General features: G+C 38.2%; 1 protein-coding gene across 1 annotated transcript in view; it reads left to right on the forward strand.

Annotated features, from left to right (window-relative positions):
- The window catches only part of LOC5570315 (mediator of RNA polymerase II transcription subunit 12), a 59,073-nt gene that overhangs the window by 8,586 nt on the left and 31,375 nt on the right, over positions 1–19,112 (forward strand). The window contains exon 2 of the mRNA XM_021852945.1: positions 6,100–7,843. Coding sequence (XP_021708637.1) covers positions 6,104–7,843 — 1,740 coding nt within the window. The 5' untranslated portion in view covers positions 6,100–6,103. The remainder of the gene's footprint in view (positions 1–6,099; positions 7,844–19,112) is intronic.

Below are 19,112 nucleotides of genomic sequence, written 5' to 3' on the forward strand. Positions count from 1 at the left end.
GCTGCAAAGTTTTTGTAAGCTATTCATTACTACTGTTTAATTGTTTATAATTCTAACAAAACTACATAATTAACTCATTACTAATCACTGTTCCTATATTCTCTTTTTCTCTCTTTCTTATCTGTTGCATGATTATGAGCATCACTAATAGGGGAAGGCGGGGCAGTATGGTCATACGGGGTAAAATGGGCCACCTTTTATTTGAGATTTTGATCTCAATAACCTTAAGACCTTATAAAGTATGCTTCAATTAGTCACCACCGTGAAAACTAGGCAAAAAACTGATTTGGAACTTCATATATCGATACAAATCTGTAATGTTGATGCTACTACGAAAATCTTATAAGATTTTGGATGTAAAAATAAGCTTTGCATAAAGCCTGTTTTGGAGCGTCTTGCTGGATAGTGCTTCGTGAAGCCCAAGCAGGACAGTTTTTACATTCAGAAATGGAATAGTGAAAAGTTAAAAATGAAAAAGTGATTTGTTTGATTTGTGTCCTCAGTACTGTTGGTTTTAGGCTGCCCTAAGTTCACCGAACCATCCGGAAATGACAGGCAGCACATAAATTTAGAGAATCAATCCAGTGAGTTTGTTCCAGTATGATACTTTTTCTTTTATGAGCCTTCCGGATCGTTTTTGTCCGCGTCGTGGAACTTCTGATCGTTTCTTGAACGGAAAATGTTATTTTCGGAGTTTGATAATTATGTTCAGATTGCGCATTCTGTCCGGGCGGGTGTTACGCAACTAATAATCGGTTGTGGATGATTTTTAACCGTTCGATGACCCTGGAGGGATCGATTCTGCTTTTCGTATAATTTTGAGCAGAAAAACCGACTGTGTTATCCTAGGGTGTTTAGTTCGAACGCGCTTCCTTTCGTTTTTCGATTATCTAAAAATACAGTACCACCCAGTACAGTTTTTCAATGGGCACAGTACAGTTTTTCAATAGGCGTGATTTTTTTTTTACGCATATCGTTATTTTATACAATCCGATGACCCTGGAGGGATCGGTTTTGCTTTTTACTGGTTATTGAGCAAAAATATTATTGCACAATCGACAAGCATTTCGCGAAATACTATTTATACTATAAATAAGCTATTGTTTTCTCTTTTGATTGCCGGCATTCAAAAGATTAATTTGACAACGCTTAAACAACAAATATTTATGGTCTATCGACAGCTTTCTAGGCGAATCCTGACAATATACCTTCCCCAACCTCCAACTCCGTAGCACTTATGAGGGTGTCGCTGAGTCGGTGGCCTCTCATTAAGTAAGTGCTACATCTACATTTCCTTCCTCTATCCCAAGTTACGGTAAAGATGAGCGTGGCCGGGAATAGCGATATTCATGCTTTTAGTATTCTTGTTTATGATTTGAACAAGGTATACTCCCCTGCCTTGTTCTTGAAAGTAGTCAGGATGAGATTATTAAAAAGAAACATGAATGTTGCTAGTATCCAATCTACGAAGTATACCGTAACTACGCTAACGCTAACGCTAACGCTAAAAATAAGCTTTGCATAAAGTTTTGTTTATTGACTTCAATTTTTTTCACAGCAGTTCATTCTTCCATTATTCATAGGCATTATGTGCACAAAATTGTATAGATTCTAAAATAAATTTTCAATAAAATATAATTTATATGAAACATCTAGGAACGGGGCAATATGGTCATAGCCGGTCAAAGCTATCTTATCACAAAAATAGATAACCAAAAATGGCATGTCATTTTAGCAGTTTAATTGCAATATTGTTATCGCACGTGATTTCAATTAAAACTAGAATTTTTAACTGGTTAAACTTATTTGAAAGACTATGTTTGAAAACTGAAGCTCTTAGAACCATGACTTATTGAACTGTCAGCAAAACATACCATTTCATGATTCAAATCAGACTTCAACCTAGTTTTTGTACTAAACTCTATCATACATTATTGTCTTCTTCTAAATTAAGCCTTGCAAATGGTTTTCCAATTAAAATAATAAGATTTAGTATGGTGGCTCATATTGCCCCGTAGGGGGGACCATTTCGCCCGTATAGTGTAGAGTACCACACAAAATAGTGTTTTTCAAAAATGTTCCCAAAAAAATTCTAATGTGGTATGAAAGGAGATGCTTCAAACTACAAATTAAGCTTATGGATCGATTAAATTGTATTGTTTTTCTATGCTTTTCAAGAACTTTTGCTTAGGTGGACCATACTGCCCCTATTGACCCTATAATGCATGAGCATGCACAATAAGAATAATTTCAGGATTGAAAGCAGTACATGGATACCTGGATAGAATACCTTCGAAAAGGATGCTCAAAATAGAATATTTCTGGTCAGGGAAGTATTATCATCAAGGGTATGTAAATTTTTTCCATTTCCATTCCATTCCAAATGAACTAATAATATCAAATATTTTTATATAAATCAGCATCGTGAATCAGTGCAAAAACAGATGAAGTTTGTAAAGTTATCACCATCGATTGAATTGCGCTCTTTATAGTAATGTTCAACCAGTATCAAAATCTCCTAAAGCGTCGCATCGTGCCATCAGCAGCCCTTAGCATCACTCTCATATTGTTATTTCTTTGTTGTTTATAAAATTTCTAGAAAGCGATCAGCATATTCTTTCTTACTTGTACAATGGCCGATCTATTTGGAATTTTAATAAGTCAAATCAAACTTCAAAACTCAAATTAAATTGCTTTCAGCACATTTACATTTTGCAGCATTAATCGCATTACTGTGTCAAGTCTTCTCCAATTCCCTATACCCTACCCCAACCCTTCTTATCATTTCCGATGGTGTTCAAGTGGTCCGCATAGACTATTACGGCCATTACCTATCCCTTCCCCCGGCTTTGGACTGACTTGCGCTCTCATTGCCCCACCAAACGCTGCAAAATGAAAATGAAAAATTAAAATTTTTGGTCAAACTCATTGTATGAAAATAAATAAGGATAAAATCTTTGATTTTTTATGTAAGGGCATCATAAGGATCAGTAGCGCAACCAGGATTTGGTTCTAGGGAGGGTTTTGTAAACTTTAAGGTTTATTTTTAAAAACGTAGTTATGTTTAAAAATTAATCGAGAAATTCATGTATATTACACCTTTTTAACACATATATCAAAAATAGATTGATCAATATAACAATATATTTGCATGATCCGATTCAATCGCTCTTCATCTGTGTTACTGCTTAAATATGTTTTCAAGTTTTTCTACAATGAATTTACAATAGAACTCATTGCCACGATTCTTGCAGTAGGTCAGAAGTAAATCAGCATTGGAGAACTTGACTTGTAAATCCAAAAAATTGAGTTGAGGGTCAGAAAGGTGTTTTGCTTTCATTGTAAAGATTTTATGAACAAAAATGTGTAATATTTCAAAATTTTCAGTCCGACCAACTTTGTTTTAGGATGACTCTGTAACCAGATTGAACAACTACTATAGTGGGACGCTTATTCATCCTATCTATATGAGACAAGTCGGAATCACATTTCACCAACAATTTCACTAAAAAAGACTCAATTTTCATGCATCCTTTTTCCTAAAAATTCAATGTAATTCATTATAAACACCTGCAAAATATCAAAAATGTTAGAACGCTCAATAAGGCAGAGATGCTTCCACCAGATGCTTAATGCATTCTGAGATTTTCAATCTATAAAAACCGAAGAATAGCTTCTTCGGGAATTCATATGCTCTGAAAGTCGTAATATTTGACAAAGGGTTTTGATGCGTCAATTTTCTGTTAAAAAGGTCCCCATATATCTGAATGTTTAACAAACTTCTTACATAAAGCCCTTAGTTTGTTTTCCATAAAATGCAACAAAACATCATTAATTTCGCATGTAATTTTGAAATTCTACAGGAGTCGACAAATAAAAAGAAAACACTTTAGGAGAATATAACTGTGAAAACCATTGAATTTCACAATTTTAATTCAAACCAAACTTAATTACTACTTCGTTGTTCTTAGTTGTACGATGTGTAGTGTTGAATTTCGAAAATATATTTGGTAATTATTATATTTATTTCTGGCTCTGGGGGGGATTTAACCCCCAAAACCCCCCCTTGGTTGCGCCACTGATAAGGATGTTTTGAGGTGAATTAGTTACTACGTAATTGCGTAGAATCAATTTTTGGTCCATAGTTTGGTCAAAGTTCGAATCAGCGGGGCAAATATTCGTCCCATATAAGCTCGCAGAGAAATTTACAAATTTGGGGTAAAAATTAACATATTATCTTCAAGTTTAGCGAAATTTGCCGGATCGTGCGAAAAAAAAAGTCATTAACATTTCACATTTTCACTTAGTTTTGCAAAAAACTGCTTTTTTTTGGGCTTTGGGCATTTTTTTGATGGAAAATTAGTGTGCATTTATCTGTAAACATAAGTTTATGGCTGGTATAAAGTATGTCTGTCCAAAAAGTGTCGGTATTTTGTATTTCGGCCAGCAAACTTTTGCCCCACCGGTGGAGCAAAAGTTCGTTTAAGACAATCAGTGAAATCATAGCAAATATGTTGTAGGTTCACGGTATGGTATTGTTTTTATGAAAATTTTGATTATACCACTAAGGTCGAACTTTTGCCATATCTTACTCTGCTTGGATATTAAGAAAACCATGAGGAAAATGCTGCCATCCTGCTTTCTTCAAACAACTGATATCGCACGAATTTGCTGACGACAGCTTTATTTGAATTTTTGTATCGTTCAATCCTTCAATATGATGGTAGCCAAGCAGCTTTAGGATTTAAAGTTTTAAATTAAACAAAAACGGTATTATTCAATGCTTTGTTCAATTTTTGGTTTCGAGAGGTTTGGAGACATGAATCATTCGCTACAGAAATGCTGAGCAACAATAATCCATATTTTCAAACTAGCAAGTGATTTATTTTTTTCAAAGGCTTGGGTTTTTTTACTTGTCGGCTTCAAGAGCTTTGAATTTCACATTGATCTTGAACCTAAATTGAAGTGATACATTTAAATCTTTATCTTGTTTTACAACTTTGGAAAAATTCTAGTTCAAATCGAATTGAAAAGGTAAATCTTGATTTTAGTCTGTTTTTAAATCTTTGTATTCTATCCGAGATCTATAAGATTGGTTTGAATACGTCATCTTGGCAATATAAAACGAAAAAATAGGTTTTTTAAATACGTTTCCTATTTTTCAATAAAAGTGACATTTGGTATCTAAAAATTGTTCAACTAATCGGATTTGGACGATTTTTAGGTTTTGATCTATCTCTGTATGAATGTGCACCACTATAATCGGTTCACAAATATAATCGAAACAAGCATAGTTAAGTTATCCTTTACGATTTTTATTTCTCATGAGAAGGGACCATGGCCCCCCTCAAGTCTGATAGCTATTTACGCCCATGGAAATATGTAGTGGGACTGATAGCCGATTACTTTTGATTATGGGAAAATCCAACTTCCTGAATTTACCGAACAAAATGTGTTGGCTCGTTAGTGTAGCTTGAAGACCATAGGAAGATTTGTTGAAAACTGATACCCAACTCAGCCCAATTCTGATGAAAATGCAGATGGAACTGACTTGCGATTCACGGCACTTACTTGCATTGAATCCTGGTGCAAAATTGTAGAGGCTCCAGAGAAACCTTCAGAAACTATTACGTGACTTCTTAAGGTGAAACAGCTTGGAATCAAAATTCAATAATGTACCAAAACTTTGGAAGCACAAATCTCGCGAAAGAAGCATCAAACTACACTGCCATTTCTATTTACGCTTTGTGCACTACCAGAAAGCTTAAAATAAGAAGATTGACTTTGTACGTTCATCATTTCAGCAGATTAGTGCCTTTGAAATCGTGAGTAGGGGCACAAGCCGGCCATTGTGCCTGCCATGTTTGGATTCCGAGATGTGTCACCTTAATGATGCTTGTTTCAGATCTCGGGGAATGGTTCAGGAATTCTAATGGTTTCCCCAAAGATTCATTCTGGGATGCTTTCAATCCGATAATACCTTTTATGCTTAAATCCGATAATGCCTTTTATTTCCTGCAACATTTTGATGGAAGAATACAAAACTATCTGAACATAAAAATAAAAAAAATAATAATAATGAGTTTTTCGTCATTACAGATCTATGTGGGAAAAGATGAATATGCGTCCATTGAAGAGGCCCCGTTTGGGGCCTCCCGACGTTTACCCCCAGGAGGCCAAGCAACGGGAGGACGAACTCACTTCTACCCATGTCAAACACGGATTCGCAACGGAACATAAGCTGTCGGAAGAGTTTGGTACCGCCAGGAATTGTAATGTGACTGCAAGCAAGGTCGGAGCGTATTTTAACGCAATTTTAGCTCGAAAAGAAGAGCTAATGACCCTACCAGACTCTGGCCGCAAGAAGCAACAGATTAATCCGAAGGACAATTTTTGGCCCGTGACTGCCCGGAATAAGGCCACGTTGGATACGTGGTTCAAAGATTTGGCGGGAACGAAACCGTTGAGTAGTCTGGCTAAGAAGGCACCGAGCTTCAACAAGAAAGAAGAAATATTTGCCATGCTTTGTGAGAACCAAGTCACTATGCAAAGAGCAGCTTGGTTCATTAAGCTCAGCTCCGCATATACCGTTGCTGTGTCCGAAGCAAAAATCAAGAAAAGGCAAATGCCTGATCCAGCGACAGAGTGGACTGGTACACTCATAAAGTTCATGAAAGATTTGGTTCCCAAGCTACACGAACACTATTACCAGGGCCCTGTTCCGGAAAAGACTTCCAGTGGACCTGCCCCGGGAGGAATGACGCCCAACTCCGGGTTGAACAGCAGCCTTACCATACCAGCGCCAATGTCTAGCCCTGCAGGGAGTCTCCATAGCCCAGCCAGCTCTAGCGTTGGAAGTAACGCGTCGCAAATGCAGAATCAACCTCCACCTCCTTCACCCCAAGAGGAACAAAAACTTGCCCAGAAGCAATGGAACTATTGCACACAATTGTGCAAGTATATGTACGAAGAAGGATTGCTTGATAAGGCAGAGTTCCTCAACTGGGTCTTGGATTTGCTGGACAAGATGAAATCACCGCCATCGTCTGACGATGGAATCCTTAAAATCTACGTTCCACTGGCAATGCAGTACCTTTCTGATTTTGTTCAATCGGAACGATTTTCCCGCCGATTGGCGTATGCTGTGTGCAAGAAGCTGGCCCATCTCATCAACGTCATGGCAGAAACTCACAACCTGAACATCAGTAATCCGGAAACGTTCCAGGCAAAACCGTCCCTGCTGGAGCCGAAGGATAAAACTAACGAGAAAATGTCTACCGAATCGGACATCAAAACCGAAGACGGTTCCCGTGAAAATCCATTCGATTCCATTTTCTCGGAATACATGTCATGCTGTCATCATCGTGACCTGATTCTGCAACTGTCGTCGATCGTTCAGGTCATTACCCTGGAATGCCCCACGGCCTTGGTGTGGTGTGGCATCGGGGAAACTCGATCCTCATCGGTACTCGCCGGGAGTCCCCTGGATCACCTTCCGGTCGCACCGTCCGGTCTCCCAATGCCGTCACGCTGTGAGAAATCCAACGAAGATGTACGGAAGAAGCTTCTGCAAGCGGAGGAAAGCATCAAGATACGGTCCCGGCATGCCGAGTCTCGCTGGTGCATCGACAAATGGCAAACGGCTGCCGGGAATGCCAGTTTGAAGATACTGACGGTTTTGGATGCACTGGACGGGCACTGTTTCGATCGTATGGATACGAACAATTCGCTCGATACGCTTTATCAGAAGATTTTTCCGCCGCTTCAGTTACAGAAAGAAGCCGCTAGTGGTGGTACGAGCGGTTCAGCAAACAACAAGGAAGCGAACAAGTCGTTGGACTATGTAAGTAGATGTATCATTAGTGGGTTGTTTGAAAAGTTGACCTTTATCAGAAAACTGCAAATGATAGCTAAGGGAGTTACGAAGCTGGTAGAAGTTCCTTTTTTTAAGAAACTTAGTCTCTATTTAAGTGCAAGTCTCTAAACAGTCTCTATTTTCAATGGAAGAATATTTCTCGTTTTGCCGTGAATTCTGATTTGAAATACCTAACCAGGAAAATTCTTCAAAATACTATTCTAGGATTTCTTTTAAAGATTTCACATCGCCGATTTTTTAACGTTATATTTTCTAGCAGGTCTTCCGATTCCTACAGTAAAATTCCCAAGATTTTATTCCAGGTTTATTGAAGAAATTCGTTTAAGGTTTTTTCCAGGAACTCCTTCAAGAATTCCTCACGAATACGTCAATCTTTCAATTATTTTTAAATCGGGCTATTTTCATATAACCTCTTTTGTGAAGACATATACGGTAAATCTTAGTAATTACTCCAAAATTCATCCAGCAATTATACCTGGAAATCTATTAGCAACTCTTCCATGCACAACCAGTGATCGATTCATCATTGAATCGCGCCAAAAATTTATCTAGATATTTCTATAAAATTTCTCCAAAATTTTATTCAAAGTAGTTTTTTATAGTAGAGTAGGTTTTCAAGCTAAAGTATTACAGCAATTATTCCTACCAATGTTGCTTAAATGTTTTTCAATGAATAACACCAGGAAATCCTGCAAGATTTTATCCAGGGCTTCAATTATTTACTTGATTTAGTTTTTCTTGATTTACACAGTTAAAATTTATCACAGATTTCTGTGAAATTTTGCCGAATTCTCAACAGCAGATTTTTCAGTGAACCGTTCGATGATTTTTTACTTCACCGAACGATCTGTGAATCTTGAAAAAGTACATCTGTCAAAAGCACCGAATAGTCCGGTGATTGTGTACAGATATTCTGTGGAATTGTTAGTTGTTTCAGGAGGTTTCACTGAGCTTTTCGGTGAAATTCCCCAGATTTACGGTTATTTACTTGTTATTCAATTGGCATTTCACCGATTGATTCGGTGTATTCTTACAGAAGTTTTGTGAAAAGGGAAAATGTTTCTATTCGGATTTTTCGTAATATGATATTATCCCACTCATCACGAAGCAGCGCCTACATTACTCTAACTATACATAATGAATAACGCAACCGAAGTCAGACACCTCGGTGCCGAACACCGCAAATTTAATGGTCTTGAAAACAATAAGATTGCATTTTGACCACCAAAATATCAATCACATTAAGTTTCTTTGAAAGTCCAAACTATTTTCCATTTTGAAAGACACTCTGATTTTTGCTTTATTTAGCTTTCTTCGCTTGAAAAAATCATCAATTTTGACTCATGCAGCGGTTGTTAATCTGGCAGACAAATGATTTCACAGATTTTTGGTGAAAGCAGAAACAATTTCTATCTTCACCGAAAGATATGTTCAAGCTTAACAGAATTCTGTAATTTTTCCGCATTTACAGCATGTTCGGTGAATTTTTGACAGTTCGATTGAAAACATTTGTGTTTCACAGATAAATCCGTAAAAGCATATTTCACAGTTCAGAATCTGTGGCTTATTTTACCGAATTCTGTGTTAATTTTAAGTGTATTTCTATAGAAATAATATACGGATTTTTCCTTGGATTTCTTCAATAATATCTTAAGAATAGAAAACCTGGAATTATCAGGGAATTTTATTCAACCTGGAAAATGGAATTCTCGGGGAATTTGGATCACAATCAGGGAAATAATTTTGAGGCAGTAATTGATGGTATAATATGTTTACGACAAAAGATGTTTGCGTCGAAATCCAGAGCAACCATTATTAGCAAGAAATATTGCTTCAATCGAAAAATAAAATCGACTGGCCGCTATCAAAACACTATTTGCGCTGTGCAGTGAGGATCCTTCCGAGTATGATATTTTATCGACTTACCAAAGCATGATTGACGTTTTCAATATCTCTATATTTAATCAGTAAAGGATCAACATATCTAGGACCGGTAGGATTTTTTTAGAGAATTGTTCTTTATTTTTATGCAAATCTCTAAAAAGTCTCCATTTTTGATGAAAGGTCTCTCAATTCTCTATTTTAACCAAAATCGTATCTAAAGTCTCTTTTTTCTTTATCTTGCTTGCAGATAATTATGATGCAAAAATTCATCTCATATTTCAAGAATTATCTTAGTAGTTTCTCTAGGTATCCAATCTAAAATACTATCCTATCAGGAACGAATGCAGAAAATTCTTCAAAGAAATTCATCAACCAATTCTTTCAGTAATTTTTCGAGGGATGCTTGAAGGAGTTTTTTCCAGATTTTGCCTCAGGAAATCCTTGAGCACTTCAACGTTACTACTTCTAGCAATTTTCTCAGGGATTACTTTGAACAATTTTCCAAAGACTATCCTTGGACTCTTTCCAAATATTTTTTCACTAACTTTTCAACCGAATTCTACAGTCGTTAATCTTCCAAAGATTCCCATAGATTTTTTTCCAAGAAAGCCCGCGAAGGTTAATTCCAGAGTTTTTGGTAAATTTCGTTCAAGGATTTTTTTACAAGAAACCCGACAAGAAGTTCTACGCCATTTCAATTAATCCCTAAACTCGACCCTTTCTCCAGAATTTCATCTAAGGATTACTGGATTTCTTCCAAACATTTGTAAAAAAAATACTCAAAAAATCCCCATTGAATATTCAAAAGTTCATTTAAGGTTCCACACCAGCTAACATTATAGCATTTATTTTCAAGAAATCCTCCTAACATTCCTACACATTTTTTCAGGAATTTCGTCCTATGTTTTTGCAGGATTTCCCTCACAAAATCCTGTGGGATATTATTTAGTGACTACCGAAAAACTAAACATTACATATGCTTTGCAATTAGATTAAATGGACATTACTTACTTACTTATTTGGCTTTACATCAATTATCTTGATAAAGCCTCGCCAACAATAATTCGCCAATTCACTCGGTTCATGGTTCTCTCCATCCTCGACTGTGACCCACACTCTCCAGGTCCTGGTGCACCTGGTCAATCCACCTAGCTCGCTGCGTCCCACGCCTTCTTGTTCCGACCGGATTCGTAGCGAACACCATCTTTACAGGGTTGTTTTCCAGCATTCTTGCAACATGCCTTGCCCAGCGTATCCTTCCAGCTTTAGCTACCTTCACGATACTAGGTTCGCCGTAGAGTTGAGTGAGCTCGTGGTTCATCCTTCGCCGCCACACGCCGTTCTCCTGTACGCCGCCGAAGATCGTCCTTAGCACTCGGCGTTCGAAAACCCCAAGAGCAAGTCCTCCTCGAGCATAGTCCACGTCTCATGCCCGTAGAGGACTACCGGTCTTATGAGCGTTTTGTACATCGTATATTTGGTGCGGGGGTGAATCTTTCTTGACCGCAGTTTTTTCTGGAGCCTATAGTAGGCACGACTTCCGCTGATGATGCGCCTTCGTATTTCCCGACTAACATTGTTGTCAGCCGTCAACAAAGATCCGAGGTAGACGAACTCGTCCACCACCTCGAAGGTGTCTCCGTCTATCGTAACACTGCTTCCTAGGCGGGTCCTGTCGAGCTCAGTTCCGCCAACCAGCATGTACTTTGTTTTCGACGCATTCACCATTAGCCCGACTCTTGTTGCTTCGCGTTTTAGGCGGGTGAACAAATCTACCACCGTTTCAAATTTTCTCCCAATAATATCCATGTCGTCCGCGAAGCAAACAAATTGTCCGGATCTCGTGAAAATCGTGCCTCGACTGTTAAGTCCGGCTCTCCGCATGACACCTTCAAGCGCAATATTGAACAACAGGCACGAAAGTCCGTCGCCCTGTCGTAGTCCCCGCCGAGACTCGAACGAACTGGAGTGTTCGCCCGAGATCTTCACGCAGTTTTGCACACCGTACATCGTTGCTCTGATCAAGCTTGTGAGCTTCCCGGGAAAGCTGTTCTCGTCCATGATTTGCCATAGCTCTACGCGGTCGATACTATCGTATGCCGCCTTGAAATCGATGAACAAATGGTGCGTAGGGACCTGGTAGGGGAAATCAGGGTAAAACCGACACTGTGGGTAAGATCGACACCCTTTGATTTTTCATGTTTTGAGCAGATTTTCATACAGTTTCCATTACGCTTTATCTTAACTTGTGAAATGTTGTATTTCGAATGACATTACAACTTACGCTACCAATAAACTGCCAAAATAAACAACAAAATCATATTGGATAACATAGAAGCAACAGCAGTTGCAATATTTGGCTGTTATTCTTTAACTATTTCGCATGTGAATTTTTTTAAATGTCATTATTTGTTCTGCGTCTACATCATCATTTACTATTATTACGTTGATACAACATGAAGGAGAAATTATTTTTTGGTTTTACGACAGCTGAAAACGCTATTGAAAAATAAATGTCCACTCGGGGTAAGATCGACACTTTCATTTGGGGTAAAATCGACACCTTTCTTTGCTTCATAATCTAATTTCAGGGAATCTTTCTAATCGGAGGACTATCTCTGTAGTTTATGTGAGTCTTTATTTTTGAATTCCAGTGAAGTTCATGGACGGCGAACTTGTAAACATGTAAAATATGACACTATGTAACTTGTTACAAGCTATCATTAAGTATTAAAAAAAAATATTTTTATGTTATCACGTTTCAACTTATTTGAAGAAGCATGAAGAAAAATTTCTCATTTAAAATTAAAGAATTAACAGAATTTGAAATATTTTCACATAAATTAATTTTATTATTTATTTACAAACCATGAGGTTCGACAGTTTTTATTATCTAAAAATAAATACACTTATCTGTTTTATAAAAATAAAACAGTATTTATTTTCACAACCAATTATTCGCTACAACTTTATCTACGTAAACATTACATGAACACAAATTAATAATATCCATGTGTATTCACCCCAACTTTATAATCTTAGCATGGAACATTTGAAATTTTCACATCTATTTAGTAGATCTTTGGCCTCTCCTCAATAATTTACGTAATATGTGTATGATCCTTCAGAGGAAGGGGTCATAAATGTCGAAGGTCATGTTTAAAGCATTCTTTCGAATATGAAATGTGATGGTGATGTTTACAACGTATACATTTTACTCAAAGTGCATGTGTCGGTTTTACCCCAATAGGGTGTCGATCTTACCCGCACTCTCAATTGTCTCACCTAAAAATGATGCAATATCAATTTGATTTAAATCACTATATAACCTTAATATATCATCCAGTGATTGCAAGGATTGATAGATTTATAACCAATATGTGATTCTACAACAATTTTGGGTTCGTTTAATAAGCTAAAGTACATAAATTTTATCAATAAGCTTAGGGTGTCGGTTTTACCCCGAATTCCCCTACTCACGGCATTTTTGGAGGATTTGCCGCACGGAAAAGATCTGGTCCGTTGTCGAGCAGCCGTCGATGAAACCTGCTTGATAACTTCCCACGAACTCGTTTGCTATAGGTGATAGACGACGGAAGAGAATCTGGGATAGCACTTTGTAGGCGGCGTTTAGGATGGTGATTGCACGATAATTTTCACACTCCAGTTTGTCGCCCTTTTTGTAGATAGGGCATATAACGCCTTGCTTCCACTCCTCCGGTAGTTGTTCCGTTTCCCAGATTCTGACTATCAGCCGATGCAGACAAGCGGCCAACCTGTCCGGGCCCATCTTGATGAGTTCGGCTCCGATACCATCCTTGCCAGCGGCTTTGTTGTTCTTGAGCTGTTGAATGGCATCCTTAACTTCCCCCATCGTGGGAGCTGGTTGATTTCCGCTGTCCGCTGTGCTGACGTAGCCATCGCCTTCGCTGTCCTGACCTTCTGTGCCTGTGTTCTCTGCGCCATTCAGGTGTTCATCGTAGTGCTGCTTCCACCTTTCGATCACCTCGCGTCCGTCCGTCAAGATGCTCCCATCCTTATCCCGGCACATCTCAGCTCGCGGCACGAAGCCTTTGCGGGATGTGTTGAGCTTCTGATAGAACTTCCGCGTTTCTTGAGAACGGTACAGCAACTCCATCTCTTGGCATTCCACGTCTTTCAGGCCGCGCTTTTTGTCCCGAAATTGGCGGGTTTGCTGTTTCCGCTTCAGTCTGTATCGTTCCACGTTTTGCCGCGTACCATGCTGTAGCATTGCTGCCCGCGCTGCATTCTTCTCCTCTAAAACCTCCTGGCACTCCTCGTCGAACCAATCGTTTCTTGAGCTCCGTTCCACATATCCGACAATGCTTTCGGCAGCGTCGTTAATGGCTGCTTTGACTGTCCTCCAGCAGTCTTCAAGAGGGGCCCTATCGAGCTCGCCCTCATCCGGCAACGCTGCCTCAAGATGCTGCGCGTACGCATTGGCGACAGCCGCTCGAGATTGTACCGGGGAGGGCGTCGGTACCGTACATCATTGATGACGGATAGTTTTGAGCGCAGTTTCACCATCACCAGGTAGTGGTCGGAGTCAATGTTAGCGCCACGATAGGTTCTGACGTCGGTTATGTCGGAGAAGTGCCGTCCATCGATCAAAACGTGGTCGATTTGCGATTCTGTCTGCTGAGGTGATCTCCAGGTGTACCGATACGGGAGGCTGTGCTGGAAATAGGTGCTACGAATGGCCATATTCTTGGAGGCGACAAAATCTATCAGTCGTAGGCCGTTCTCGTTCGTCAGCCGGTGGGCGCTGAACTTTCCAATCGTCGGTCTGAACTCCTCCTCCTGGCCAACCTGAGAGTATGCGAGTACTTCCAATGAAGTTGAGAGATTTGCAGTTCCACGTACCGAGTTTCCAATCGTTAGTCCTTTTTCGTCGCTGTGGTCTTTGCCGATTGTTCCGTTCCGTATTCTCTCGTTGACATTCCTGTGCTGATGTGTTTTTACGGTTGGCTTGCAGGGCCTGACACCAACCCCCTAGATTTCCGGAGGACCATTCCCCCTAAATGTTCGGAGGGCCATAGTACGCAGTTTAGCTTAGAGTCCTTCTCTGGCACTCGGACAATGATCAGCCGCCCCTGACATGGGGAACAGACGCTGTTGTGAGCCGCTCCTAACATGGAGTACAGACGCTCCAGGTTTGCAAAAGCAAAAGCAAAAGCAAACCCCCCTTCCCTGTCAGCATACGACCAAAGTTCCCACCGGGGGTTGGTTACCCAATCTTCCCCAAGGTTACTCGTATCCCGGCCAGTACCATGAGGAGGTAGGGATAGGAGTTGCTGAGCAAGAGGCTAAGGACCGCACAAAGGGGTCTATTTTATTCCTGCAGGTACGCGAGGTACCAATGGTACGCCATGCCCAGCCATTTACCGCGCCATTAAATGGACATATTGATGTGAAATTTTCGAAAACGTTACACGTCTTCTAGATGAGAATCGAACTCACGACTCCCTGTTCTCTGGATAGGGCGCGTTACCCCTACGCCATGAGAGAACTCATGCGCGCAGAAGTAAACCTGAATTCGATTTCAGCTCAATAATCACGTAGTCCTCTTTCGCAAAGCGCACTCAAACGTTGTGTTTGGATGTGCATCTAATTCTTCCGAAAGGAGGCGCGCTATATGAAAGAGGAGCACGTGATTATTGATCTGAATTCGTGATCGAGCTGAAATCGAATACACAAGTCGTTACCCGAACTGCTTCACGCACATTTTTTAAAATTATTCAAAAATAGGGATTCTAGAAAAAAAATCTGCAATTTAAACAACCTTGAATTTAAAATTTCGTAACAATTATGATTAATCCTCTCCGACTTTAATCGACTATTTCATTACGAAAAAACGTTTTTTATAAAAAATTCTCAAACAAATAGGGTTGCAAATGGGTTATTTTTTCTAAACCAGTCCAAAACTAACTTTCAATAGAAAAATGATTGTTCATCAATAGTTTTGCTATCGAAACAGTTAATTGAGTGTTGGATGTGTATAGAATCATATTTATGTTTACTATTGCATTGAATTTATCTGATTCAGTTTGTCTTAAGTTCGTTAAAAATCAATGTAACAATATATCATTTATCTCTATTAAGGTGAATATGGATCGAAGCCAAACTTCAGATTTTCAAGAGCCCAAATCTGGAGAACCGAACACCCGAACTTAATCGATTGGTCACCACCAGCTAGTGACCAATCGATAAAGTTTTCAGCTCAAACGGATCTTTGGTTCTCCAGATTTGTGATCTTGAAAATTTGAGGTTTGGCTTCGATTCATCTTCACCTTAACCTTGTAAATATGTTGATATCCAAAATGGATTCGCGATGCACTCTTAAAAATAATGAAAATCACTCCGGACGTAATTCACATTATGACTGAATGACACATGATGTAAGTGATGAAATGACGTAAAAATGGGTTCTGAAAGACGTATTGAAAGAAAAATGTAATTTTACATGATGAAGGACATGAAAAAGATACCGCTATTATTGACATTTCCCGAATCAGACTCCATCGTATTTAAAATGAGACACAAATTCAAGTCATTTGGCTCGCTTCTTTTATGTGCATCCAAAAGACGTAAAATCGCATGATTTTTTTTCCGGAGTGTGTGGCCACATCCGGTGTGACGCTCAACTAATGTCACTCGTTCATGATGCTAACTGCTAATGACAGTGCGACCAACATCATACTGTGAGAGGGATATGACTTTAATAACATTAAGCCCAATAGGTACACTCCTCACAAACCAGGGGCTTAAAAATCCGTGTTTCTGTTATTCGAAAAAAAAAATGGATCCGGGGATCCAAAAGTTGTACGAATTGTATTGTATTATTTTGACAGGAATATAAATAACTTAACAAATATGTAACAGATGACTTTCGTAACAACCATCAACACGATTCAATATAAAATAATATATATATATATATATATATATATATATATATATATATATATATATATATATATATATATATATATATATATATATATAATATATATATAAATATATATATATGATTATTTTAAAGAGTTTCCTTATTTTGCAGGTCAGAATTGTATGGTTACTTGCGAAAATATCGGTAAACTTAGTTTTTATTGTAACACAAGTTTTTTTTTGTCACAAATCCAAATAATCCAAATCCAATTTTTTTGTCCAAATCCAATTTTACTTTTATGCCCATGAAGGTGTCTTAGGTATCCAATTAAGTCATGGAAATTGATGGTGCATAATCTTTTTGGCACGACAACGCAGTACTAAAAAAACTTTCAAGATGAAGCATACTGATTAGCACTTGAAAGTTCCATTCAGTTCACGATGATAAACAGAGCTCTTACAAACGAAATAAAAGACTCCATAATTGGCAAATAAAATTCATTTGAATAAAACTTTGGTATGGTGATAACACCTTCATATTGGAATATTGGATCTTGGAATAGCTTCAGCATGCATTAAAAAACGTCTAGAAGTGTATAAATTGCTGTTAAATCAAAACCGCTTTAAAAATTTGTCATTATTTCGTTTTAACCATACAAAATTAGAGCATTTCTTGAACCTGGAATTATTTTGTGAAATTTGGAAAAAAAACTTGGAAATATTAGGGGATTCAATTTCGGTAAACGAGTAGACACCCTGTAGAAATGGGGGGAAACCTGGTTTAGTGGTTAGAACACACGCCAAGGACCTGCGATCGAATTCCATCCCCGAGTTGATCATTAAAAAAAAATAGTAACGGCTTCCTTCGGAAGGGAAGTAAAGCCGTTGGCCACGAGATGAACTAGCCAAGGGATTAAAATCTCGTTAATGAAGTTAAAAAAAATCCTGTAAAAATGATGATTCTCAGGAGACATCTCTGGAAAAACTAATGGATAAATTCGTTGAGAAGTTTCTGGGGAAATTTCTCAACAAATTTCTGCTTTCATTTTCGGGAGTAATCCAGAAATAGTGTATCATATGAGAAACTATTATTTGAAAATTTGGACAAACTGAACGGAAAAAATCCAGATTGAACTAATTTTATGGGTAATTCCTGAAGAAGGGCGATGAAATCATGAAATGCATTCTTTGGGAAAATATCTGATTTAATATATGATGAAATTCTAGGAACAAAATCTTGAAAAATACAGTAATGGACGTATTACTGTATTGTTTATTTTCAATTCCCAAAGAAATGAACGCCCATTTGAAGTACTACAAAATTTCTTATGGAAATTTCTTCAAAATTTTATTCTGAAAAATATTTAGTAAATTCACCCAAAAACAATTCAAAATGCTAATAACAATGATCTTCCTAAAACTAGCCGTTTTCAAGATATTTAGGATTCAATTATATTAATATCATAAAACTTAAGAAAATACGCCCGTTTCATAATTTACTCCAGATGCTCCACCAACAATGTTACGTTTATCTCTTTCCACATTAATATCCCATGTTTTAAGGGCAGTTTCAACATGGTGCAATTTAAAATAAAAAAGTTTTTCTAAGGGCAACTTTTGGTGTATTTCTGAAAATTCAATTTCTGATTATAGAAAAGGCGTTTTGATGCTGCAATATGATTTTTTATCCAAAAACAATTCAAAATTCTAATATCAATGATCTTCCTATAAGTAACCGCTTCAAGATATTTGGGATTGAATTATAATTATATCACAGAGAAACAGACGTAACACTTAGAACAAATTGCGATGAATATCATAGTCGCGAAAACATGTACGCCCAATGCTAAAACACTGTAGTTGGCCGATGGACCAACAGGTGGCGGTAGTGTGTAAACGTCAAACACGAACAAAAACGACGCGTGCGCTGCGGGTGGTCGATTGACCACCTACCAGATATTCGAATCGATCGTTAAAAAGTTGGTCGATGGACAGCGATGAGAGTGTGACGTCTGTTTGTCTGTGTTAATATCATAAAACTAAAGAAAATACGCCCGTTTCTTGCATTATTCCAGATGCTCCATCAACAATGTTACGTTAATCTCTTCCCACATTATTGGGTATTTCGTTCACCACTGGACTGCGCAGTCAGTTTTCATAAGTGCGAGAATGTAAATAAAAGTGCGATCCTGCATCAAATCTTGTTGGTGTCTTCAGCGCACGATTTTTAATGAATGAGTGCGCTGAAGACATCAACAAGATTGGATGCAGAATCGCACTCTTATGTTCCTTCCCTCATTTATAAAAACTAACTGCGGAGTCCAGTGGTGAATGAAATGCGCAATAATATCCCACCAACTTTATCTTTGACACTTACACAAATAAACGATTTGTTGAGAAGTAACAATAACAATATGTAACAATATTATTAGCCGCCACCAAT

This window comes from Aedes aegypti, chromosome 3 (genome assembly GCF_002204515.2).
Source record: "Aedes aegypti strain LVP_AGWG chromosome 3, AaegL5.0 Primary Assembly, whole genome shotgun sequence".
In the NCBI taxonomy this organism is placed as follows: Eukaryota; Metazoa; Arthropoda; class Insecta; order Diptera; family Culicidae; genus Aedes; species Aedes aegypti.